Source organism: Lissotriton helveticus, chromosome 12, assembly GCF_964261635.1.
Source record: "Lissotriton helveticus chromosome 12, aLisHel1.1, whole genome shotgun sequence".
Classification (NCBI taxonomy): Eukaryota; Metazoa; Chordata; class Amphibia; order Caudata; family Salamandridae; genus Lissotriton; species Lissotriton helveticus.
Genome location: NC_136073.1, coordinates 395,069,864 through 395,090,347, shown reverse-complemented (window position 1 = coordinate 395,090,347; position 20,484 = coordinate 395,069,864). Strand labels below are relative to the sequence as shown.

General features: G+C 43.6%; 1 protein-coding gene and 1 long non-coding RNA gene across 2 annotated transcripts in view; one reads left to right on the top strand and one right to left on the bottom strand.

The window, feature by feature from the left end:
- LSM14A (LSM14A mRNA processing body assembly factor) overlaps positions 1-14,941 on the bottom strand; it is a 282,041-nt gene extending 267,100 nt beyond the window's left edge. Inside the window, exon 1 of the mRNA XM_078671505.1 lies at positions 14,606-14,941. Within this exon, the coding sequence (XP_078527631.1) occupies positions 14,606-14,726 (121 nt within the window). The 5' untranslated portion in view covers positions 14,727-14,941. The remainder of the gene's footprint in view (positions 1-14,605) is intronic.
- Positions 14,942-14,967: 26 nt separating this feature from the next.
- LOC144799899 (uncharacterized) overlaps positions 14,968-20,484 on the top strand; it is a 129,183-nt gene continuing 123,666 nt past the window's right edge. The window contains exon 1 of the long non-coding RNA XR_013603900.1: positions 14,968-15,065. This is a non-coding gene — a long non-coding RNA (uncharacterized LOC144799899). The remainder of the gene's footprint in view (positions 15,066-20,484) is intronic.

The following is a 20,484-nucleotide window of genomic DNA, read 5'->3' as shown; positions in this document are numbered from 1 at the left end:
TATCGGCGGGGATTGTGTGATCATTAATTTTAGAGATCCTGGCGTGGTTAATCATATACTAGAATGGGGCGGACCCTGTCATCAAGGCCCAATTACCCCCTTCACTTAGGGTATTTCTACCCACAGGAAAGGTTCCCTGGTGGTTTTGGAGCATCTTACTATCACAATGACGGTGAAAGGTCTAAATAACATACCTGTGGAAAACAGATTTAGTACTTTGAATACTGTGGATTGACTAGCCTCCTCCCCCTGGCACAATGATATAGATCGTATTCCAGCCGAGTGTCCAGAGGTGACGGCGGGTGAGAGGCAAGGGGAGGAGCTCCCACAGATCGCAGGGGGGGCAGTACTAGTGGATACACTGCCGCCTCTTAACTGTAAATCTCAAAGCTTGCGGCCAAGGAGATGGAAGCGGGATAACCAATCAAGAAGGAATCCCTTGTATTTGTTTGCCACTGCCCGCCATAGCCAATTCCACAAGCCATCAGCCAAGTAGCTCATTTTAGGGTCTTGGAATGTAGCGGGGTTAGGCTCTAAGTTATCGAATCCAGACTGGGGGGAGTTGGTGGTCCAATACGACGTGTGTCTGTTCCAAGAGACCTGGATGACATCCGTTCCCCTCAGGGTGGGCTACGCATGCTACCATATCCCAGCTGCACAGGGACTGAGGGGTAGACCATGAGGGTCTTGTGCGCATGGGTAGCCACTCATCTGGGGTGTTCAGTGACCGTGATCGACACACACTCCCTGGATCTTCTGTGCATTGCCCTTAAATATCTTGATGGTACGTCAGCGGTGATATTCAACATCTATCTGCGCCCCACTCCAGGGGGTCAACCCTGATTGAGGCTATTGACTAACTTTTTGCACTGTACACCGCTCCTACACACAGAATATTCGGTGGTGATTTTAATTACCATTTCGAACCATTTGTGGGGATCTCGTCTGCAACTGCAGAGGACTCTATCTGGCATATCCAGGAGTGCTCAATGTTTCCAGCTAAGCACCCAACTCCATTGGCGCTGCAGATAAATAAGCTTTTAGTCTCCCATTCCCTTAGAGCTTGCAATGCCAGACTGTCTGCCGATTTCCCAGGGAAGCCCACTTATAATAGAGCGGGGAAAACTACGACCATTGACTACATTATGGTCAATGTGGAATTGTGGTCCCAAATTAAGACCTTCTCTGTAATTGAGAGAGTGGATAGTGACCACAATCTCCTGTCTCTAGAACTCCAGTTAGCATTGGGCAGTAAACCTGGAGTGGGGAAGCATGATCATTACTCAAACCCCAATCTAATCACTGTAGCAGGAGGCAGACGTGTTAAATGGGCTAATTTTGCACTGGCATCGGATAAAGTATCTGAGCTCTACCAACTAGTTGCCTCGTCCTTTGCAGAGGCTTTTTTTCTGCTGGTCACTTATGATTGCTCCTACTTGCGGGCGTTTGAGCTCATCCACTCTAATTTAATCACCTCCCTAGCCGATTATTTCTATACCCCAGCTTACGGGAGGGCCCGGCCAAGAACTCAGGAGCAGTGGTTTAACAAATCCTGTAGGGAGGCTAAACGTGCCCTTGTTAGGGAGGTTAAAACTGGTTCAGTTGAGAGTATAAGAGGGGCCAGACTCGCTTACAAAAGTATTACAGTGGAGTCCAAATAAGAATGGGAGGCCCATAGATGGGATAACATAAAAGACACCCTTGATGGACGTGATTACAGGGCTTTTTGGAACTTGGTCAGATCAGGTTCGTCCAAGAGGTTGAGTGCTATAACACCTAATTTGAGTGAAGATGTGTGGATAGCGCACTTTAAACCCCTCTTTGCTCATACCAATACTGTGACCACAGCAGACTTAGTTACACCTGTTCCAGACACAAAAGTCACTACTGACCCGGATTACTACCCAGTAACCCTGCAGGAAACTCAGGGAGCCCTTAAAAGTCTGGCAACAGGGAAAGCCCCCGGACTGGACCGCATACTGGGAGACGGGTTTCCGAGCGAGCAGAAGGTTTGGATTCCTTACATTTGCCTATATTTTAATGCCATACTCCTGGGTATGGAAATTCCTCTAACTTGGCTGGGCGCGGAGATTATTCCCATCCATAAAAAGGCATCCCCCCCTGGACCCGGTCAACTATTGCCCCATTAGTCTTATTGAAGTCTTGCAGAAATTAATGGCCCACATACTTCTATCAAGGTTGCAGTGTTGGATGGACGAGCATCACATCCTGACCTCCCTACAAGCGGGTTTTGTGCCAAAGTTTCCACCATTGACCAACTGTTTAGATTACAGATGGTATTTTGGAAGACGGTGACTTTGGGGGCCGGTTGTCTGTATTTGATCTTTGTAGATCTTCGATCCGCATTTGACCTGGTCCAGAGGGAGAAGCTATGGGCCATTTTGTTGGAGATGGGTGTTCCAGCCTATTTGTGCCATTTATTTAAACGTCTACACCAGGGCACTTATGCAAGAGTGAGGTATGGGAGGAATGGGGAGCTTTCGTCCGCCTTCCTGGTGGAAAAGGGAGTGAGGCAGGGGTGTGTGTTGGCCCCCACGCTCTTCTCACTTTTTCTTAATGGGTTGATCAAACATCATCTGGACGAGCGGGTCTTAGACTCTCCCAGCTTGGCAGGCCGAAAGATACCAGCCCTGATGTTTGCTGACGATACCCTTTTGTTATCAAAAACTTCAACAGGTATTGAGCGAACATTTCTGCTACTTTTGCAGACTAAGAAACCCGGAGATCAACCTGTCCAAAACCAAATTTATGGTCTTTAATTCCAAACTGCCCAACTGTCCTCTTCCCCATATGGATGGCACGGTCCTTGAAAGAGTCTCTACTTTTGAATATTTTGGGTTAACACTGAATGATAAGATGGAATGGGGGACCCATATAGCCAAGGCAAATATGAATCTGGCCCAAGCAGCGGAGGTATTTTAAAGGTACACAATGAGTGCACATCCAAAATCGTGGGACCTCCAGTAGAAATCTATAAAGCACAAGCAAGAGGTGGGGCGCTCTACGGTGTAGAGCTATGGGGCCACGCCAACGCCTCCTCGCTCTCTATCTCTGAGAATAGTTTAATCAGGCGTCTGCTGTGACTCCCACAGAGCACACCGCTGATCCCGCTACGCCTCGACTTGGGCCTGGTCATCATACACAAAGTTATCCCTAACCGTCCTCTATTGTACTGGAGGAGACTCTGGTCCACACCTGAGCTTTTAAGCGATCGGGAGGAACTTAGTCACCTATTGACGCTAAGGGGTGTGGGAAAAATCTCTTGATAAAGCATGTTAAAGACCTATGCCTGGCCTTGGGGAAGGGTGATCTGTGGCTCGCTCCTGCACCCTCTTCTGCCACGACTCCCAAGAGGGAGCTGGTCACAGCACTTCACCATTTTCGATTGGAACAGATGGCACTAAAACCATCTTTGGGTAGGTTGATATGCAGCTTCCTCGAAGTCAAGGATAGGTACCAATTTGAGAAACTCTTGGACAACATTCAGCCCCCACTGGCGAAGAAATTGTATGTCCAATTTAGACATGCAGTAACAAACAAGTGGTCAATAACTGATCATGCATCTAGCCTATGTCCGGGGTGTGAACACGCCAAAGAGACAGATCTGCACGTTCTGCTCTTCTGCCCCTCATACTCCACGGCCAGAGCCAAATGGATTCTACAGTTATGCAAGTCGAGGGGTTTCAGGGATTACAGGGTTGTGTTTAGATTGTTGAAATAGGATTCTTCCCTGTTGACTGTGTTTGCGACCTCCAGATACTTGTTTTCTATGTGGTGCTCTAGAGGAGCCAAACTTAAGGAGCAAGTGGCTTCAACTGTTTAACTGTCTAGTACCCCTCTGCATTTACTGGGGAATTTTGATACTATTCTGAGTGGCCTGCTTTTATTTGTTTTTACTATTTTAAATACTATTTATTGTTCTAAGCATATTGTTTATTCACGTACACTATGTGTTGCTGCTCACTGGTGATCGATTGGTTGTCTTATGTAATTATGTATTTTTCGCTTTTATGGTTCTTAACCGATAATAAACTTTTCTGACTATATATATATATATATATATAGAAATGGTGTGTGTGTATATATATATATATATATATATATATATATATATATATATATATATATATATATATATATATATATATATATATATATATATACACACACACACACACACACACCATTTCTATTTGTTTTTTAAAGGTACATCACAAGTGTTTGGGGGAACTCCAGTATCCAGACCAGTGACTGGGTGTGAGTGTCTGAAACCTTTCAGCGCCCCGTCCATCATCTCCTTGTGTTTGCTTTGTTTTCCCTACATTGGCAGGGTGTGCTCAGACGTGGGTCCCTTGCTCACTTTGCCACTGGATTCAGGCCAGCCTGGCTGATGGTTGAAAACACGAAACAGGTCCCAGGATGCTTGTTTCTGGTCCAGAGAAGACCTGGCTTGGCATTTCAGACTGGACTGTTCCCACGAAGAACAGTGTCAAGACTGATTTGCATATGGCTGGATCTGAACTGGAGTGGCAAAGTGAGCTAAAGAACGATGGATTACACCCAGATCTGTGCCTGTGGGCGAATGTTGGAAAAGTTTCAGCGCTCTGGCCATCATCTCCTTATGTTTGCATTGAACTCCAGTACAGAACAGTCAAAAGCACAAGGCAAGTTAATTACTTCTATTGCACAAGCGCAAAGTAACACTAACTTATTTTTCTAAAATATACTGAACTATGGAAAATTGTAATTGTGCCAAATTACCCCACTTTCTAAAACAAAGAAGAAAAAAAACATCTTCAAGCATGATTGTTGTGATGTGCACCCACTCCATATTTCCGCTTGCCCTCACTACTTTTACAAACAATCCTTTCAGACAAACTGAATACTGAAGTCAAAACTTAACTTTCACAGCGACCCACAAGTGAGCAATTCAAATCAAATATAAACCAACTGAAGAGAAACAGTGCAAAAAATAAAAAAGGGGAGTTCATGTTTGTTCTGCCCACCAGACAAGTAGGCCTAACCCTCTGCAGCACAAACCCCTTGTCTGCCACTCTCCAGTAGTACATTAGGAATCTTTTACAGTGAATTGCCTGCCACATACCAGAGAGACTATTATCAGAGCTCTGAAATGATGAGAACGTGGTCATGATTTTGATCACTGCAAGGCACCCAAATGGACAAGTAGATTTCTAGAGCATCCAGTGCCTTGGACAACCGAACATTTTATAAAATTAAAAATCCCCGTTATACTACTACATGGAATATCAAAAGGAGAAACATTTGGAAAATGTAATAGTGTTCTGTCACAGATACGCACTTGACACCCCAACGAACAACCAATAAAGTAAAATAAATTGGGCCCTGCTACTTGATGTAACAGAATAAAATGCTACGGAACAGTTTTTTGTGTCAACTGTGCTGCTGAACAGGCCAGAAGATTATGTTGAGAATTCTTGCTACTCCACAAATGTGTGCAACCCAATACAAGACTCTAATCTGTTGACTCTACAGGCGCCACGAAAGGCACGGTTTCTAACAAATAACAAAAATGGTGTGGTTGTGTTCATTCTTGCAGTATTCACAATGCTTATGTATCGCAGCACTTCTACCTTGCCTCTAAACCGAATGCAAAGCAATTAACTTTATAACATAGACCAAGCTACTAACACCCCCTTTCAACCACACATTCAGAACAGAGGGCAGCCAAGAACCAGTTAAAAATGAGAGCATTCCAAGTATCTACAGTTTTGACACGCTGTCCTCCCCAGTGTGCAGGACTTGGGAGTCCCTTCCAGACATCGAGGCTAAAATGTTTATGGGCGACTTACAGGACCATAAAATATTTAAGGTATACCAGTCCTTGGTGACGAACTGCCCTACTACACTGGATAAACTCAAGGAGACATGGGAGGAAGATTTGGTACCACTAAAGGGTGACACCTGGTCAGAGGCACTGGTTTTTCCCCCGGGGTGCGGCAATAGCAATGCGCCTCCGACTGATCCAAGTCAATATTTACACCAGATATTTTACACTGTGGTCAGACTATCGAGGGCGGGCTTGATAGCATCCCGCTTTGCTTGAGATGCAGTCAGGAGGATGGTACTCTGTTTCATACAGTGTCAGTGCACGGCACTAGCAAAGTTCTAGCGGGGGTGTTGACATGCCTTGCTGAGGTTTTGGGATGAGAGCTGCACTCTTCGCATAAATTGGTGTTGTTACATATAATGGAGGGGGTGGGGGGGAAATATCTATAAGCGTCATTTGAAGTTATTGGGTCTTACGCTTGCCAAACGAGACATTGCATGACTTTGGGACATTGGAAGGCAGAGGCCCCGCCCTCGATGTCAGCAGGGGAAAATGACCTTGATTTCAATATGGGCCTGGAGGCTCCTATTTTTAAATCCCAGGGGGTGTCCGAAAAAGCATTTTAAGATCTGGAAGAGATGGGCACACTATAGAGGTCTCTACATTGAGCGGGCGGGGCAGTGGTGCAGGGACCTAGGGGTTTCAGTGGGATTAATCAGTGATGCAGTCTGGGTACTTGTTGACTAATATGTAGTTCAAAGACAATGCTTTGGGGGGGAGGTGGGGGCTTGTTTGGTTTATTTTTTTTATTGCTTTTTGCAAATTTGTATATTAAATGTCAATGGATTTTTTTTTTTGTATTGTAAAATGTGGCTGTTAGCCTCTGGGTTACCGAGCTCTGCATTATATTAGTAATGTGGCGCAATAGAAACTGTTTATAAAAAAAATAAGAGCACTTCAGGCCCCAGACACAGTTACAAACCACAACAAATTATACATGTAGTTACTTCAGTCAAAAATTGCTTTATGACTTACATGGTGGAAGTAAAGCCTACATAAACACAACACAATTCTGATAAACAATGTCATAACTTAAAAACAGACTAGAAAAAAACATTTGCAATGTTTCTAAGGGAGCGAACCACTTGAGGACACTCAGAATGATCAAACCCTTCCTGCCTCAAATGGATTTCAAGCAGGTGGTACAAGCTCTTGTCTTACCATGGTTAGACTATGGCAGTGCAACTCTCTGTGGCCTTCCTAAATACGCCTTGGCTCCACTTAGGGCCTCGCTGAACTCTGCAGCAAGGCTGATTACAGGCTCCAAACTAAATGAGCACATATCCCCAGTCCTTAAATCTCTCAACTGGCTACCCTTTGAAGCGCAAATCCAGCTTAAGATTAAAATCCTGACGCACAAAGCCCTTCACTACAATACTCACACGTATCTGGCACAAAAACTTGAATTATCCTGTGGGGTGAGGGCATCTAGAAGTGCCTCTACTCTCCTCCTGAAACAGATCCTCCTTCGCAAAAAGAGAACTTGTCACTGAGCCTTCTCTGGTGCTGCTCCTAAAATAGGGAACTCTTCCTCCGGACGTACACAGACTCGCCTCGACAACGGCTTTCAAACTGTAAGCCAAAAGATTCTTAATGAGCAAATTCTTACCATAAGGGTTGGAGGCACTCATAAGGCGGCTGTCTCTTTGTTTCTAGCTCCATGGCACAACTAACAGTCACTGATTGTATCTTCTACAATTTATTATACCATATATGTGTACCACTGTTTACTGTTTTAGCATTGTTTTTTTTGTTGTTGTTTTTTTTTGGGGGGGTTCTCTCCCCAATTGCAGTGCATACTTCATTTTGTCCCCCTCTTCCAACTTATTGCAAAGCGTTTTGATATCGTTCAGGATCTTGTTCGCGCTATATAAAACTTTATAAATAAAATTAAAATAAATAAATGCAATATACCTCGCAGTTACTAGAGTTTAAGCTATTGTCATTTACAATGGCAATAGCTCAAAATCCCACAAATGCTAGACCTATTTCACTTCAAAGAAGCAGCTGCCATTGTCCAGGGATGCTTGAAAGTGAAATTGTGCATGGTGCACTGAATGTAAGGAATGCATGTTGTGCCTGCAGTAGGAGAAACTATTGCTTACAGACTAAATAGGACATACTGTGTCACAACAGAAGTAAAAGGGCCAGTCGCCATGGGAGGTTACAAATGACAACAAGATGGTACTAAGGAGGGGCTAACAAGCCAATTAACGAATCAGAAGCCAGCATTTACGAAGGACAATGACACAAGCCTTTGAAAAATATGGGCAGGACTTAAAGTACATACTCCAAAACCGCATGCCTCGCAGAGCAGCGCATGAGCTGCCCAGGCTCAACCTAAACAAGCATTTACAACGTATAGGTCTCGCATTTGCGAGAGTTTAACCTACTGGCATTATAAATGACAATGCCCTTTATTTATCTGTTGCGATAACACATGGGGAGAGGATGTAGACTTCCGGCTAGAGCAGTCGACCTCAAAGCTAGGACACTGGGTTCGAGTCTCGGCAACGACTCAATATCCTGTGATTCTGGGCAAATCACTAACTCCCCGTGCCTATAAAAAAATGAATATGTCCTTGTGTAACGAAACTGGTGCTCATGTAAAGCGCTCTGATACCCGAAACCTTCGGGCCTAGTTTGCGCTATATAAAACTCAAATATATATATATATATATATATATATATATATATATATATATATATATATATATACATATACATACACACACACACATACATATAAGGCATTGTCATTTACAATACCAATAGCTCAAACTCTTATAAATGCAAGACCTATTGCATTTCAAAAAAGCAGCTGCCTTTGTCCCGTGCTGCTTGGAAAGTGAAAGCGCGCATGGCTCACTGAATGTTACAGTAAAGCCTGTGGTGCCTGCAGTAGGAGAAACTCAATAAAGAAAACAGTGCATACAGAGTAAGTAAGACATACCATGTCGCAACAGAAGTAAAAGGTTCAGTCCTAATGGGAGGTTACAAATGAAGATAAGGCGGCATTAAGGAGGGACTAACAAGCCTATTAACGAATCAGAAGCCAGCATTTACAAAGGACAATGACAAATATGGGTGGAGAGTGAGCGGGGCTTCAACTCCATACTCTGATACAGCATGCCTAGCAGAGCAGCGCATGCCCTGCCAGGCTCGACCTAAAAACTGTGGAATGCCCCCTCATGTGTTATCATAGCATGATAACTGCACCCTTAAAACGGGCCACAGTGCCTACAGTCAAAGCAACATTTTAGTGTGCGCTTGGATGCAACAAGTCCATTACTCACCAGATGTGAAAATGGTCTCTTCCTGTGCTCTGGCATACTGACCACAAAGTTTTGCTAGTTCGCATAAAGCATGGACATAAAGGTCCAAAAGGCAGGTAGCATTAGCAGTCTGTAAAAGCCAAGATGCCAGAGGGAAAACTTTGAGAGTCAAGTTTCTTGGACTGTCTAGAGAATGTAGGAAAGGAATTTGTGTTTTGCTTCAAAGACATCAAAACGCCCAGAATCTCAGGTGATGGATGGGAAGACTAAACATATTTACCACCAGGAGCTGAAGCTATAGCACCTGGCTAATCAGCCTATGGACTTCTGGGCATAAAAAGATTTCTCTCTTGCTACGATTATAACAATAATATTCTGTATCCCAAAGTTATTGGTAGCTTTTCAACAACGAAAACTTGATTTACACATATGTATTTCCTTATATGATGCAAACCTGCCTCAAATTGGGTTTCAGAGCTCCGCACAATCAAAGTGGAAGCTGCAGGCATGGAATATAAATAGGATCCACACACAACACATAAGAGCTGAAACTCTGTGGGCAAGGACTGAGTGCCCCACCATACAGTAGACCTGGAGGCGGGTTGACCGATTGTAGCACGGGGCAGATTATGGGCAGCTGCACAAAGTGTTCACGGTGTCCTGCAGAGCAGGACGTGCATGGGCATTTGAACTCACATTTTTTTAGAGTACTTTCATAACAGAAAATGAAGGAAAATAGGTTTTGGTGAAATAATATATTTACCTAAAATCAGACAATTTACAAGGGAAAGCCGCGATTTATCCACGTGTTCTTGTTACACTTTGTACCAATTAGCCAGCAAATTGTAATCTATTTGTCTTCCCTTAGGCTAAGGCTTAGTTTTTTCCTGTGTACATTTCCCAATGCTTGCGATGTTACAAGAGTGAATACCGTATTTCTCCTACAAGTTCACGCACTTTAAAGTCACACTTGCCTACTCATGCCTACTGGTGATAAGGTACACGCTATATTCAGTAGATAATAAATAAAATACAAAAATAAAATCAATGCAAGTTACACTTATAATGCAACACACTAAAAAGGAATTAAAAGAGTAAACAGTGCATCTAAATTGTGTCCACGATCCACGCACATCACGGCCGCCCACGCACTGGCATAGATAATTCGAGGACGCGGCACGCTGGGTAAAAACCAACCAGTAAAACATTTTACGACAGGACTGCGAGGAAACAAAAAGGAAAACATAGTGTTTACAACTGTACCATAGCTAAATGCAGTGGCGAAGCACTGTCTCCTTCCCAGCTAAAGCCATATTTAGAGAGCATATTGTGGACGAGTCTGCAGGAAGGGAAGGGCCAATTAGGTATAATTGAACTTGAGAGGGGCGTCTGGACCCCGTATCCGGGCGTGAACACAGCTGTATCATTTGTTTGCTTACATAAGTCATTGCTCACTTCATATTCTGTCATGGGCTGGGAGGTGGCAATAGGTCGCAGTAGTGCTTCCTAGTAATCAGCACGCAAGCATGTGTCCCCGCTCGTTCCAGCGGCAATACTCTAGGGGAGTTTTGCCTGAAAAGGCGGTAAATGCACCCACCAGTAGCCATTTGAAGGCTACTATTTCTTAAGGACATACATGAACACCTATCCAAAGTGTGGGAGGAGTCAGACCTCCACAAAACACCTACAACAGATCGCCTAACAGTGCAAGCACTGAAAGCTTGACCTAAAAAATACTAAGGAACAATGTCACAGGAAAAGGCAACCGAAAACACGTACTCAACTTCTCACGTGCTCATCATTTGATGATGCACGTAAGCAGAACAATCCAATTCACACTTTCTACACATATAGGTTTGGAACAGGTTAATGACCTAAGGGCATTCAATATACTCGTACTGTGAGAGCTGAATGTACCCACAGGTGTCAGGAACTTGCTTAACACCATAAGTAATGTAATGTAATGTAAATGTAATTTGCACTTGTATAGCGCCTATCACCCAGGGGTCTCTAAGCACTGTACGAATACCGCTGTGGAACCCTTCCTGGCCTGTTCCTGTGAGGTGTCCACTCCTGGGCACCTCCAAGGTGAAGCCAGGCATCCTAGCGTTGTTAGGGCCGGTATAAGTCACTTATATGCTGACAGCAGTTATTATTATTACTAGTAGGCTTGAAGATGCATTTGGCAGTGGAATATTGTCTCTCACAGAGAGATGCAGAATGACCCATGCTAGGGTTCGGACTCTAAATTGTTCAACAACAAGCTGTGCCCATGTGAATTCATGCTTCTGAAGATTCTCGTGACACCGTACTATCCTGGGAGAAATTCTGTCTTCTCAACCAAATAAAGGACATATCATAAACTATTGTACAGGTACAAGAAGAGTGCATCCTTTAGTTCACACTACCAACCCAACACACTTTCAATCTAACTGTTACACTCATTCGGACCTATTTTGAGCCGAGAGGAGACATCCAGATGCCGCGCCACAAGAAACAGAGAAGGCCTAATTGATAAAGGGCCACATATGTGTGTGTACTACGAATATTCAGAAGGTACGGTATATTCGGTATGAGAAGCTAAGATTGTGAGATGCCAATCTGATATAAACACTAGTAAAAATCAAAGACTTTAAATAGGTTGAAAGAAAATATAACGCATTACAGTTATTGGAAAGACTTAAAAGGAAAGGGGACAGCAATAACAAGCTGTGAGAAGAAATAAAATAAAGAGGAGACTTGAATTGTGAGAGTCTCTTTTGAAAAGAAAAGGAGCAAGATTATTTGGTTTGCCTTTTGGGAACACCTCGCCGTCACATCTGAATAATCAACAGGTGTTTATTTGGAATTTCAAATTAAATTGAACTGTAAAAGAGCAAAATTCTAGTCTTGAAAAAGATGGTTTGAGATCAATGCATACCATCGAAACGGGTTGACCCACTGTCTTCTGCACAATCTGTTAATGCTGACCTGCTTAGCCGAAAACCAACAGAAATCGAAACGGAGGGTGCTAGTTGGCTTCTTTGTTTCTTCTTTTAAAGATGTGCTAACTTGAATGACAAATAATACTGTCTGATTATGTCTCTCTTGCTGCTTTGACAACTTTATTGGATCTGTCTAGTATATTGTTGTATTAAAGTTCTATTAGAGTACTAAGATAGTTGGTGGTTTTAATATATGAATTGTTTTTAATATATTTAGTATTATTGATATACACAACTTTAGGTTGGTATAAGCTATTTTTAATGTACTTTTTACTAATTTCTACTTTCAGTGTACTATAGATTTATTGTTTGGGCCTAATGTTCAGAAATGTATGTGGATGAGAGCTGAATAACAGTGTAACAGTTAGATTGAAAGTGCGTTGGGTTAGTAGTGTGAACGAAAAGATAAACTCTTCTTGTACCTCTTTGAGTACCCCTATCCTTTGGTTTCCCAAAGGGGTTCCTCTCCTTTAACTTAGGTTATAAACTATTGTACACCATAGTGACATCCCTTTCAATATGAAACATAAAAAAGGTTCCCACATCTGACTTAATTTGCTGAGTATTCCTAGATTAAGATACAAGCCCTAGTTACAGGATCCACACGTTTTCCAAAAGATCTATAAATGCACTTTTGCACACCAAAGGAACCTCATCTCCACTATGCACTTTCAGGGTCTCAAACTAACGTTCCAGTTACGTACAGGCAACCTCCATAACATTGCTTTGGGTTACGCGTTATTTTCCATTATTCGCTTTCCACCACTTGGAAATTACTGGAGGTGAGGTTTGCGTGGCTATTTCGCAAGCCATTTCCTGACTATTTATTTGAGGCATCATTTTCAGTCCTTCAGTACCATACAGATCTCAAGTTAGCAATACAAGTTGTCCATATTACCACAATAGATTGTTGGTTGAACAACGGATTGGTTCTCCAGTGGTTTCAATATTTTAAACGGCACTAAAATCTCTAAGTGGGTACGCATGACTGTTCGTGTAGCATTCAACTGTATTCATACCAACACTATTTTATACAAGAAGGTGAGTGGATGTGTGCTGAAAACTTATTTTCAATTCAAGCTAGATGAGAAGTGCAGGGTGCATGGCTTAAATCGTAAACAGTCCCAAAAAACTGCACCCCGTTTCAATAAATCCGCAGTTAGTATACTCCCACATATTAAACACACTCAAACTTCAAGATATTCCATTATAACGTGCAATCTAATAACTCTCCTATGCAGAGAATCGAAGCTTCTGTTGCAACTGAAATGTCATACATCAGAAAGACGACAGACAATGAAGATAGTCACGCTTTCTTCCAGTGAAGTTTTTCAAATCATACTCACTGCTGCAACACTGGCAGCTTCAGCTCTCTAACCTTCCTAAAATATATATCCAACCGAAAAAGGAACGTGAATAATAGGTATTTCTGCAGCAAGTTAAGTAGTCATTTCTTCTGCCTCCTACAGCGATTAAATGGGTCTTATTTCAATAGAACCGTGTAGTGCGGTATAAGGCACTTTTTAAAGTTTGTGGGTCTACAAACCAAAAGAGAACAAACTACAGAAATAAGTGTAATAATTACCCTACGAGCATCATTTACAATAATGGCAAACGAAAGGGGGGAGGGACACACTTGCACCCTACCCTCCCTGTACAATATCAAGTCTCATATGAAAGAGAAACAAACACACATAACACAGACATGTTGTTCATTCGGAGATAAAGACGTACACAACGTAGTTGCCGCGAGCTTTCATCAGTAGAAATCACTCAGTAAATAAAGTTAACGGGGCTGAAGTAGACCACTGTTTTTCCCAGACAGTACTACGTGCAGTGTTTACCGAATAAGCCGTACTTAATAGAAATACCAAAGCACAAATATTTATGAGAAAGATTCACTGCACATCAGCAGATGCTTTCAGGAAACAGACGCAGACTACAAAAACACACAATTGAGTGCTCCTAGTCTGAAGGCAAAATGACATGGGATCAGAGATGCAACGCTTCAGTGAAGCCGTTATATGTGGCACTCTACAAAAACAGGCAAAGATGTTTATAAGCACTTTTGGAAAACCACAAAGAACGTGATCGACCTGCATCGTGAGCGGGACGCAGAGAGGAATACAACTGGGAGAGGACTGAAGGTACCACTGAAAACAAAAGTCAAAATATGAAAGGGTAGAGTGATAGTTCCCTGTGAAACCACATCACCGCCAGAGGTTTCAAAGCACATCCAAGCGGGCGGCTAGTGGGGCAAGTAAAACCCTTAAAAAGCACACCCTCTCCCCATTGGACAGGCCAACAAGGAGACCATGAAGTTAAACACCCCCTCCCCAACCCCTTGTCCTCCCCTACCCAAGCCTCTCTTAGACTCCCAAGCCACCGTTGGCCCATACAATTTTGATACTCGCAGTCTTTGCCTAAAACCCCGACTCCAAACCCATTTCCCGCACCTTTGGCCAACGCCACGGTGGAGTTTTCTGTGTCGATGGTGTACAAGATGCCCTCATAACGAATCTCGGCCTTGGAGATCAGACTGATCTTGCTGCCAATGTAGGGCGTCCCGCCGCTCATGGCTGCTACCGGATTGGGAACGCTTCCCCCGGTCCGGATGGCTGCGGATGGAGAACAAGAACGTTCCACTTAAAAGAGAATATCACAGAGGAACCCCAGTTATGCCAACATGGCCGCCTTCATGCCCCTTCGAGTGAAATGGATGCTGGGGTTGCCATCTGTTGTTCTCGCGAGAAGATAGTATCCACCATAAAAAAACGTAGACGTTGGTCTGCGCACCAGCGGCTGCGCAATGGGCGGGCAGTGTCTTGAGTGACTGCCACGTTGCTTCCAGGCGAAGCGAAGCATTCTCCCGTTAGAATTGAGCCACGCCTCCATGATAGTTCCTGCTTTCAATTGGTAAGTCATCGTTTTGCCTGGAAATAACATGGCCGCTTATGAGAACGGCCCCGCCCACACGTGACATTTTATTTATTATTCCCTTAGGTGGAGCTAACTGTTTTTACTACTAGTGTGTCATTTACATAAACATGCTCAAATCGGTAAGGACTTTAGAGACGTAGAGAAAAAAAAGAAAATACAGACTATAGTTTTCAGGTCTACTCTAGAAGCACGTTTATCCTTTACCAATGTCTAGTAATAAACAAAATCAAACAATAACTTAAAAAATACATAGATGCGCTTGGGTCAATCTTCTTCATTAATTGGTCCGTTCAAACGCTTCGTCAGGTGTAGTAAGGGCTAAACAAATGCAATTACAACTGTCATTCACATTTTTTGTTTGCTGATTTATATAGCGCGAACTCGACCCGAAGGTATTTGGTCGCTTTACACGATGAGCACCAGTTATGTTACACAAAGACACATTCATTATTTGGTAGGCACGGGGAGGTTAAGTGATTTGGCCAGAATCACAGGATGCTGAGCCCACGCAGTGGCTCCAAACGGCTCCAAAGTCGACAGCTCTAGCCGTAGGGCTACATCCTCGCCCACCACTAACGCTGATATTGACCAGTTTTGATTGGCCACATGCAGTGCTTAAAATGAACAGGAACTGTCCAGTACTGAGTACTTACATTTCTTTAGTTTAAAAGGGGGAGTATCTGCACTTCTCACTACTCCTACAGTGCATTTAACCGGACAGTGCTGGCATTTCTCAGTAGTAAACAGGTACTCTAAATAGCGAGTACCTGCACTTCTATAGTTCTATATAAAGCACTGGTTACATTTCCACATGTACCTACAAAGAAATGTAATTCAGTCCCAAACCTGGTGGCCAATATTTTAATTCTGCCAATTGCTTTTTTCCCTCTTCCTGTGTTTTTTAGTCGCCCTTTTGTATTTAATTAGGTCTGTACTGTATTATGTCTTCAGGTTACAGTAATTTAAAGCCAATGGCACCTTTTACATTTGTTTCTATGCCCAAAAATATCAATTTTTTCTGTTATGTGCATAAAAACTAAAATAGTTATTATTACCATTCTAGGTACAGGACATACCATGAAACACACAAACTGTTTACAAATATTTGCAATGGTTAATTCTTTTTTTAATTTAACATTTTCCTCACATGAACAGGGTGGCCACATTGAGGTAGGGTTTATGTTTAATTGAAATTAGCAAACTTAGTTCCAAATAGAAGAAAAATCTATTTGCATCCTTCCAGAGTGGTCATGTCATGTATTACATGGATTTTAGCCAGGGCCACTACAATTATGCGTCTGCAGTGATTTTCGCATAATTATAAATTTGATGCATTTGGCACACAATCCGTCATCTGTCACATAATCTGCAGATTTGAAGAAAAAAGAATTTTGTTTATAGCTCAAACAGTTCAAGAGTTACTAAAAAGGCAGAGACGTGCTCCAGCGCTGTCGAAGGCCCTTTTCAAAACGTGACTGGTATGCTTTGTGTTGCTTTATGTTGCTTATTGCTATATTTGGGTGTTAAACTGGTACTAAGGAGGTGCAACCAATGCCCAGATAGTGTTACTAAGTTTAACAAGCATTTACAATGCAACGGTCTCGCCTTTGCAAAAGTTAGAGCTATTGGCATTGTAATTGACAATATTTTTATTTATGTGTTGATTTTGAAAATAGATAAATAAATGGCATTGTCATTTACAATGCCAATAGCTTAATCTCTCGCAAATGCGAGACCTATTGCATTTGCACCCACACAGAGAAACACACAGAGCCACATGCACCCACACACAGACAGAACCACACACACACACATAGAACCACACACACAGACAGAACCACACACACACAGACAGAACCATACACACAGACAGAACCACACACACACAGAACCCCACACACACAGACAGAACCCCACACTCACACAGACAGAACCTCACACACACAGACAGAACCCCACACACATTCAACCCTGTCTCCTCTCTGTGCCAGAGCATGCTGATGAGGTGCTGACAGGCAGGTGCATGGCCTACGTGTGAGAGAGGGGGTGCAGAGGACTGCAGGGGGCGCTGAGGGGCTTAGTGTCCTGGAGATGATGGATTCCAGGCCCTTTTGTGCAATTACTGAAAGGGAGCCCAATGAGAGCCCGAGTGCCATGGATGCTTATAACTTGCGTTGTGTGTGTGTTTTTTAAGATTATTTCGAGTTATTTGTTTTTTGCTTATAGAATTGTATAGTGAAAGTCTCAGCCACAACAGGCAGTGGAGATTGAAAACTTTCTACATGACAAAGATTCAGGTGGAAAAAAGGCAGATAGTGAGAATGCTTAACCCGATACAGGCGCAGGATACATAAGAAACCAAATAAAACCTTGATGTTCGCGGCATGGGTTAAAAGCTGGTTTTGCTAATCTCTGAGACTCGAGCGCTGACATATATAAACATCCTAACACTGGGTATCAGAGAAAGTGCACATCAAGGGGGCTTCCCAAAACAAGTTACTTGTGCTCCGAGGGGGTGAGGGGGCTAAAGCGAAGAGAGGCTCCCTGAGCGACGTGTGCTCCGAGGAGGTGGGGGGGGGACACGTTGAAGCAAGGAGACCTCAGTGTGCAGGGTAGTGCCTGCAGAATTTCTTATCGTTAGGAGTGGGGGGGCGGCATCTGTTTCTAATTAGCATGGCTGCGCTAAGGCATTAAGGGCAGTGATGCTCTCTGAAAGAGGTGCTCTGAGTCTCCAGTGCGTGATTGAGCCTTACTGGCAGGGGGAGGTGTCCTCTCTAGTGAGAAACGCATGAATACTTATGCGGAAGCACTTGGACAGGACCTCGGATCTAGCTGCCGGTAGACCAAACAAGCTCTGCATTTCCACAGCCTTACATTGGTTTAGCAAAACAATGTATTGTGTAGCTAAGCAGTAATTGACCTTCCATAGCACTGTGCAGCGACCGGACACCCCAATCCCAGGAAGAATGAATTAATAAGTCACAGCAACATAAAGAGAGCATCTTCAAGAACCACCTCCTGATATTTTGTCAGTTTTTCTACAGCGCCATGTTACCTTACGATCTCCACAGAGTTCTTATGTCTATTTCAAGCAATCCACAATAAATAAAGCAATGCACTGCCTGGTTCGCAGAAGTGTTGCCGCACATCACCCGACTGCTCTACTACGAGTTTACAGTAAATAAACATGTAGGCTCGTTTGAGGGACAGTCTCCCGAAGTGGTAACGTGGACTCCGCCTTTGGCTGTAGGAAGCCCACAGGACACTGGGATGAGAGGCGCATGCATGTATGCGGTGCAGGCCTCAGGGGACCCCTCCACCGGAGAGACCGCGGCATCACATCTCACCGAACTCTCGATACAGTGCTCACTGTGGACTTTTCACCACACACGAAAAGAACAAGTACGGCTCATACTTGAAACGGACGTGCCGTTCGCCGCTTGGGAAACCCGAAGGTACGCCTCTCACGCTGGAAGCATGAATCATCGCACCGTGCCCCTGTACGCATCTCACGCTGGAAGCGTGAACCATCGCACCGTGCCCCTGTACGCCTCTCACGCTGGAAGTGTGAACAATTGAACTGTGCCCTGTACGCTGCGAACGGCGCCGCAAGACATAGACATGGGAAGAAAGACACAAACAGCGGGAGGGAGGACGGACAGCAGAATACAACAACGACGGACGGGGACGAAATTGGAAATTCCGAAAAATATCCGTGAAAAAAATAAAATTAAAATAAACGCCCACCGCCGCATGACGTACGAAAAGGGGTGGGATGAGTAAAAATCGCCAGAACGCCCACGAATCTGCTCCGGCAATGACGGACAGATCTCTCTTCCAATGGCTAGCCTGCATTTATGGAGCTAGCCAATGGAAGAGCAGGCGGGACAAAGCCCCCGTACTGTTCGAACATAAGATTTCGCCTGCGCGAACGCTGCTGCGCAGCGGACGCCAGGCGAAACCTAAAAATGACGAAATAATGAAGTAATACTATTAGAAAATGTGCCACATTATGCCACATAGTGTACCCTTTCTTGCCACATCATTTACTCAACCCTGCTGCATAATGTGTCCCTCTCCTGTGGCATAATTCCAGTGGCACTGATTTTAACACACAACTGCCTCTTCTCCAGGATCCCAACTTACCTCTCGAAGTGGTGGTCGCACCTGAAGAATCACCGTCCCCGAGTCTGCAGCCTTTGTTCCCTTTTTACCTTTCCCATTGAATAACATTGAGCGCCCGACGGCTCAAAGGCACCCTGCACCCAGCCGCCCGAGTGCCCCTGACAGCGCAACCTGTGCCCTATCCTACTTTCCCATTTGCCCTAAGCAAGTGACCACGAGTCCAGCTCCCACAGCCGCGTGGCCTGCTAGCAATTCTTGTAATGCTGGTTACAATGCTTTGTCTCACCCTACTCTTAATTGCGCTCACACTTTTTACACCACAATACAATTGTTTCAATAAATGCTTGAAAAGTCAATTTCTATCTTTCTTGTGTCTCCCTTATGCATGCCTTAGTAACAACGAAAGAGTAAATCTGTTTCCACGATTTCCATGGCAAATTAGAGTGTCCTGTTCTGAGGTTGCAGATACCATCTGGTACCCTGGTAAGATTAGGGGTGCAGATGGGGCACTATGAGCTATCTAGGAATTTGGCCAATATATTCTGATGATATGTATGGAATCAGTATCCATATTCTGACAGTTATGTTGTCTGGATGCACAGTCCTACCTAATTTGTAGGAACCATATGACACTGTAGATCCCTCAAGCGGACCACAAGCTGGAAAGTGAAAAACAGGGAGATGTGTTTTAATCCCAGCGACACAAAAAAACAAATTCTGAGCTTTGAGGAATACCTTTATTGAATGCATTTCTGTGCTTCTGTGTTTTTGCAGGGATCCGAAACCCTTAGATGTAGGATAAACACTGGTTGTGTGTGATAAGAAAACAATGCTAGAATCTATCACATATTCTAAATTATACTTGGGGAGGCCACTGAGTTGCATAACACCAATGACAGTGTAAGGGCCAAATGAGATCTCTAACCCTCCACCCCCCAGCAGGAGGACAAAATAGTTCCCATTATAGAAAATACAGTTTTATGTTCTGATGCTGGCAAATCATTTTCACTAATAGTAAACAGATGCTTTTGCATGGAAAGACTGATTTCCTTTAGTGAACAGAATGTCTTGGTCCCTGAGACCAGCTTTTCATTTTCTTTTATGGGTACTGTAGGAAAGTAGGATCTGCGTCTTATGGTTACCTCCACTTTTTGCTAAATGTGATACTGTTTTTGACTAGTCTGACTGGGATCCTGCTAATCAGGAACCCAGTCAATCTTCTTTCTTCCTAAAGTGTTATTTTATGTACTTAGGTACACTCCAGATTGGA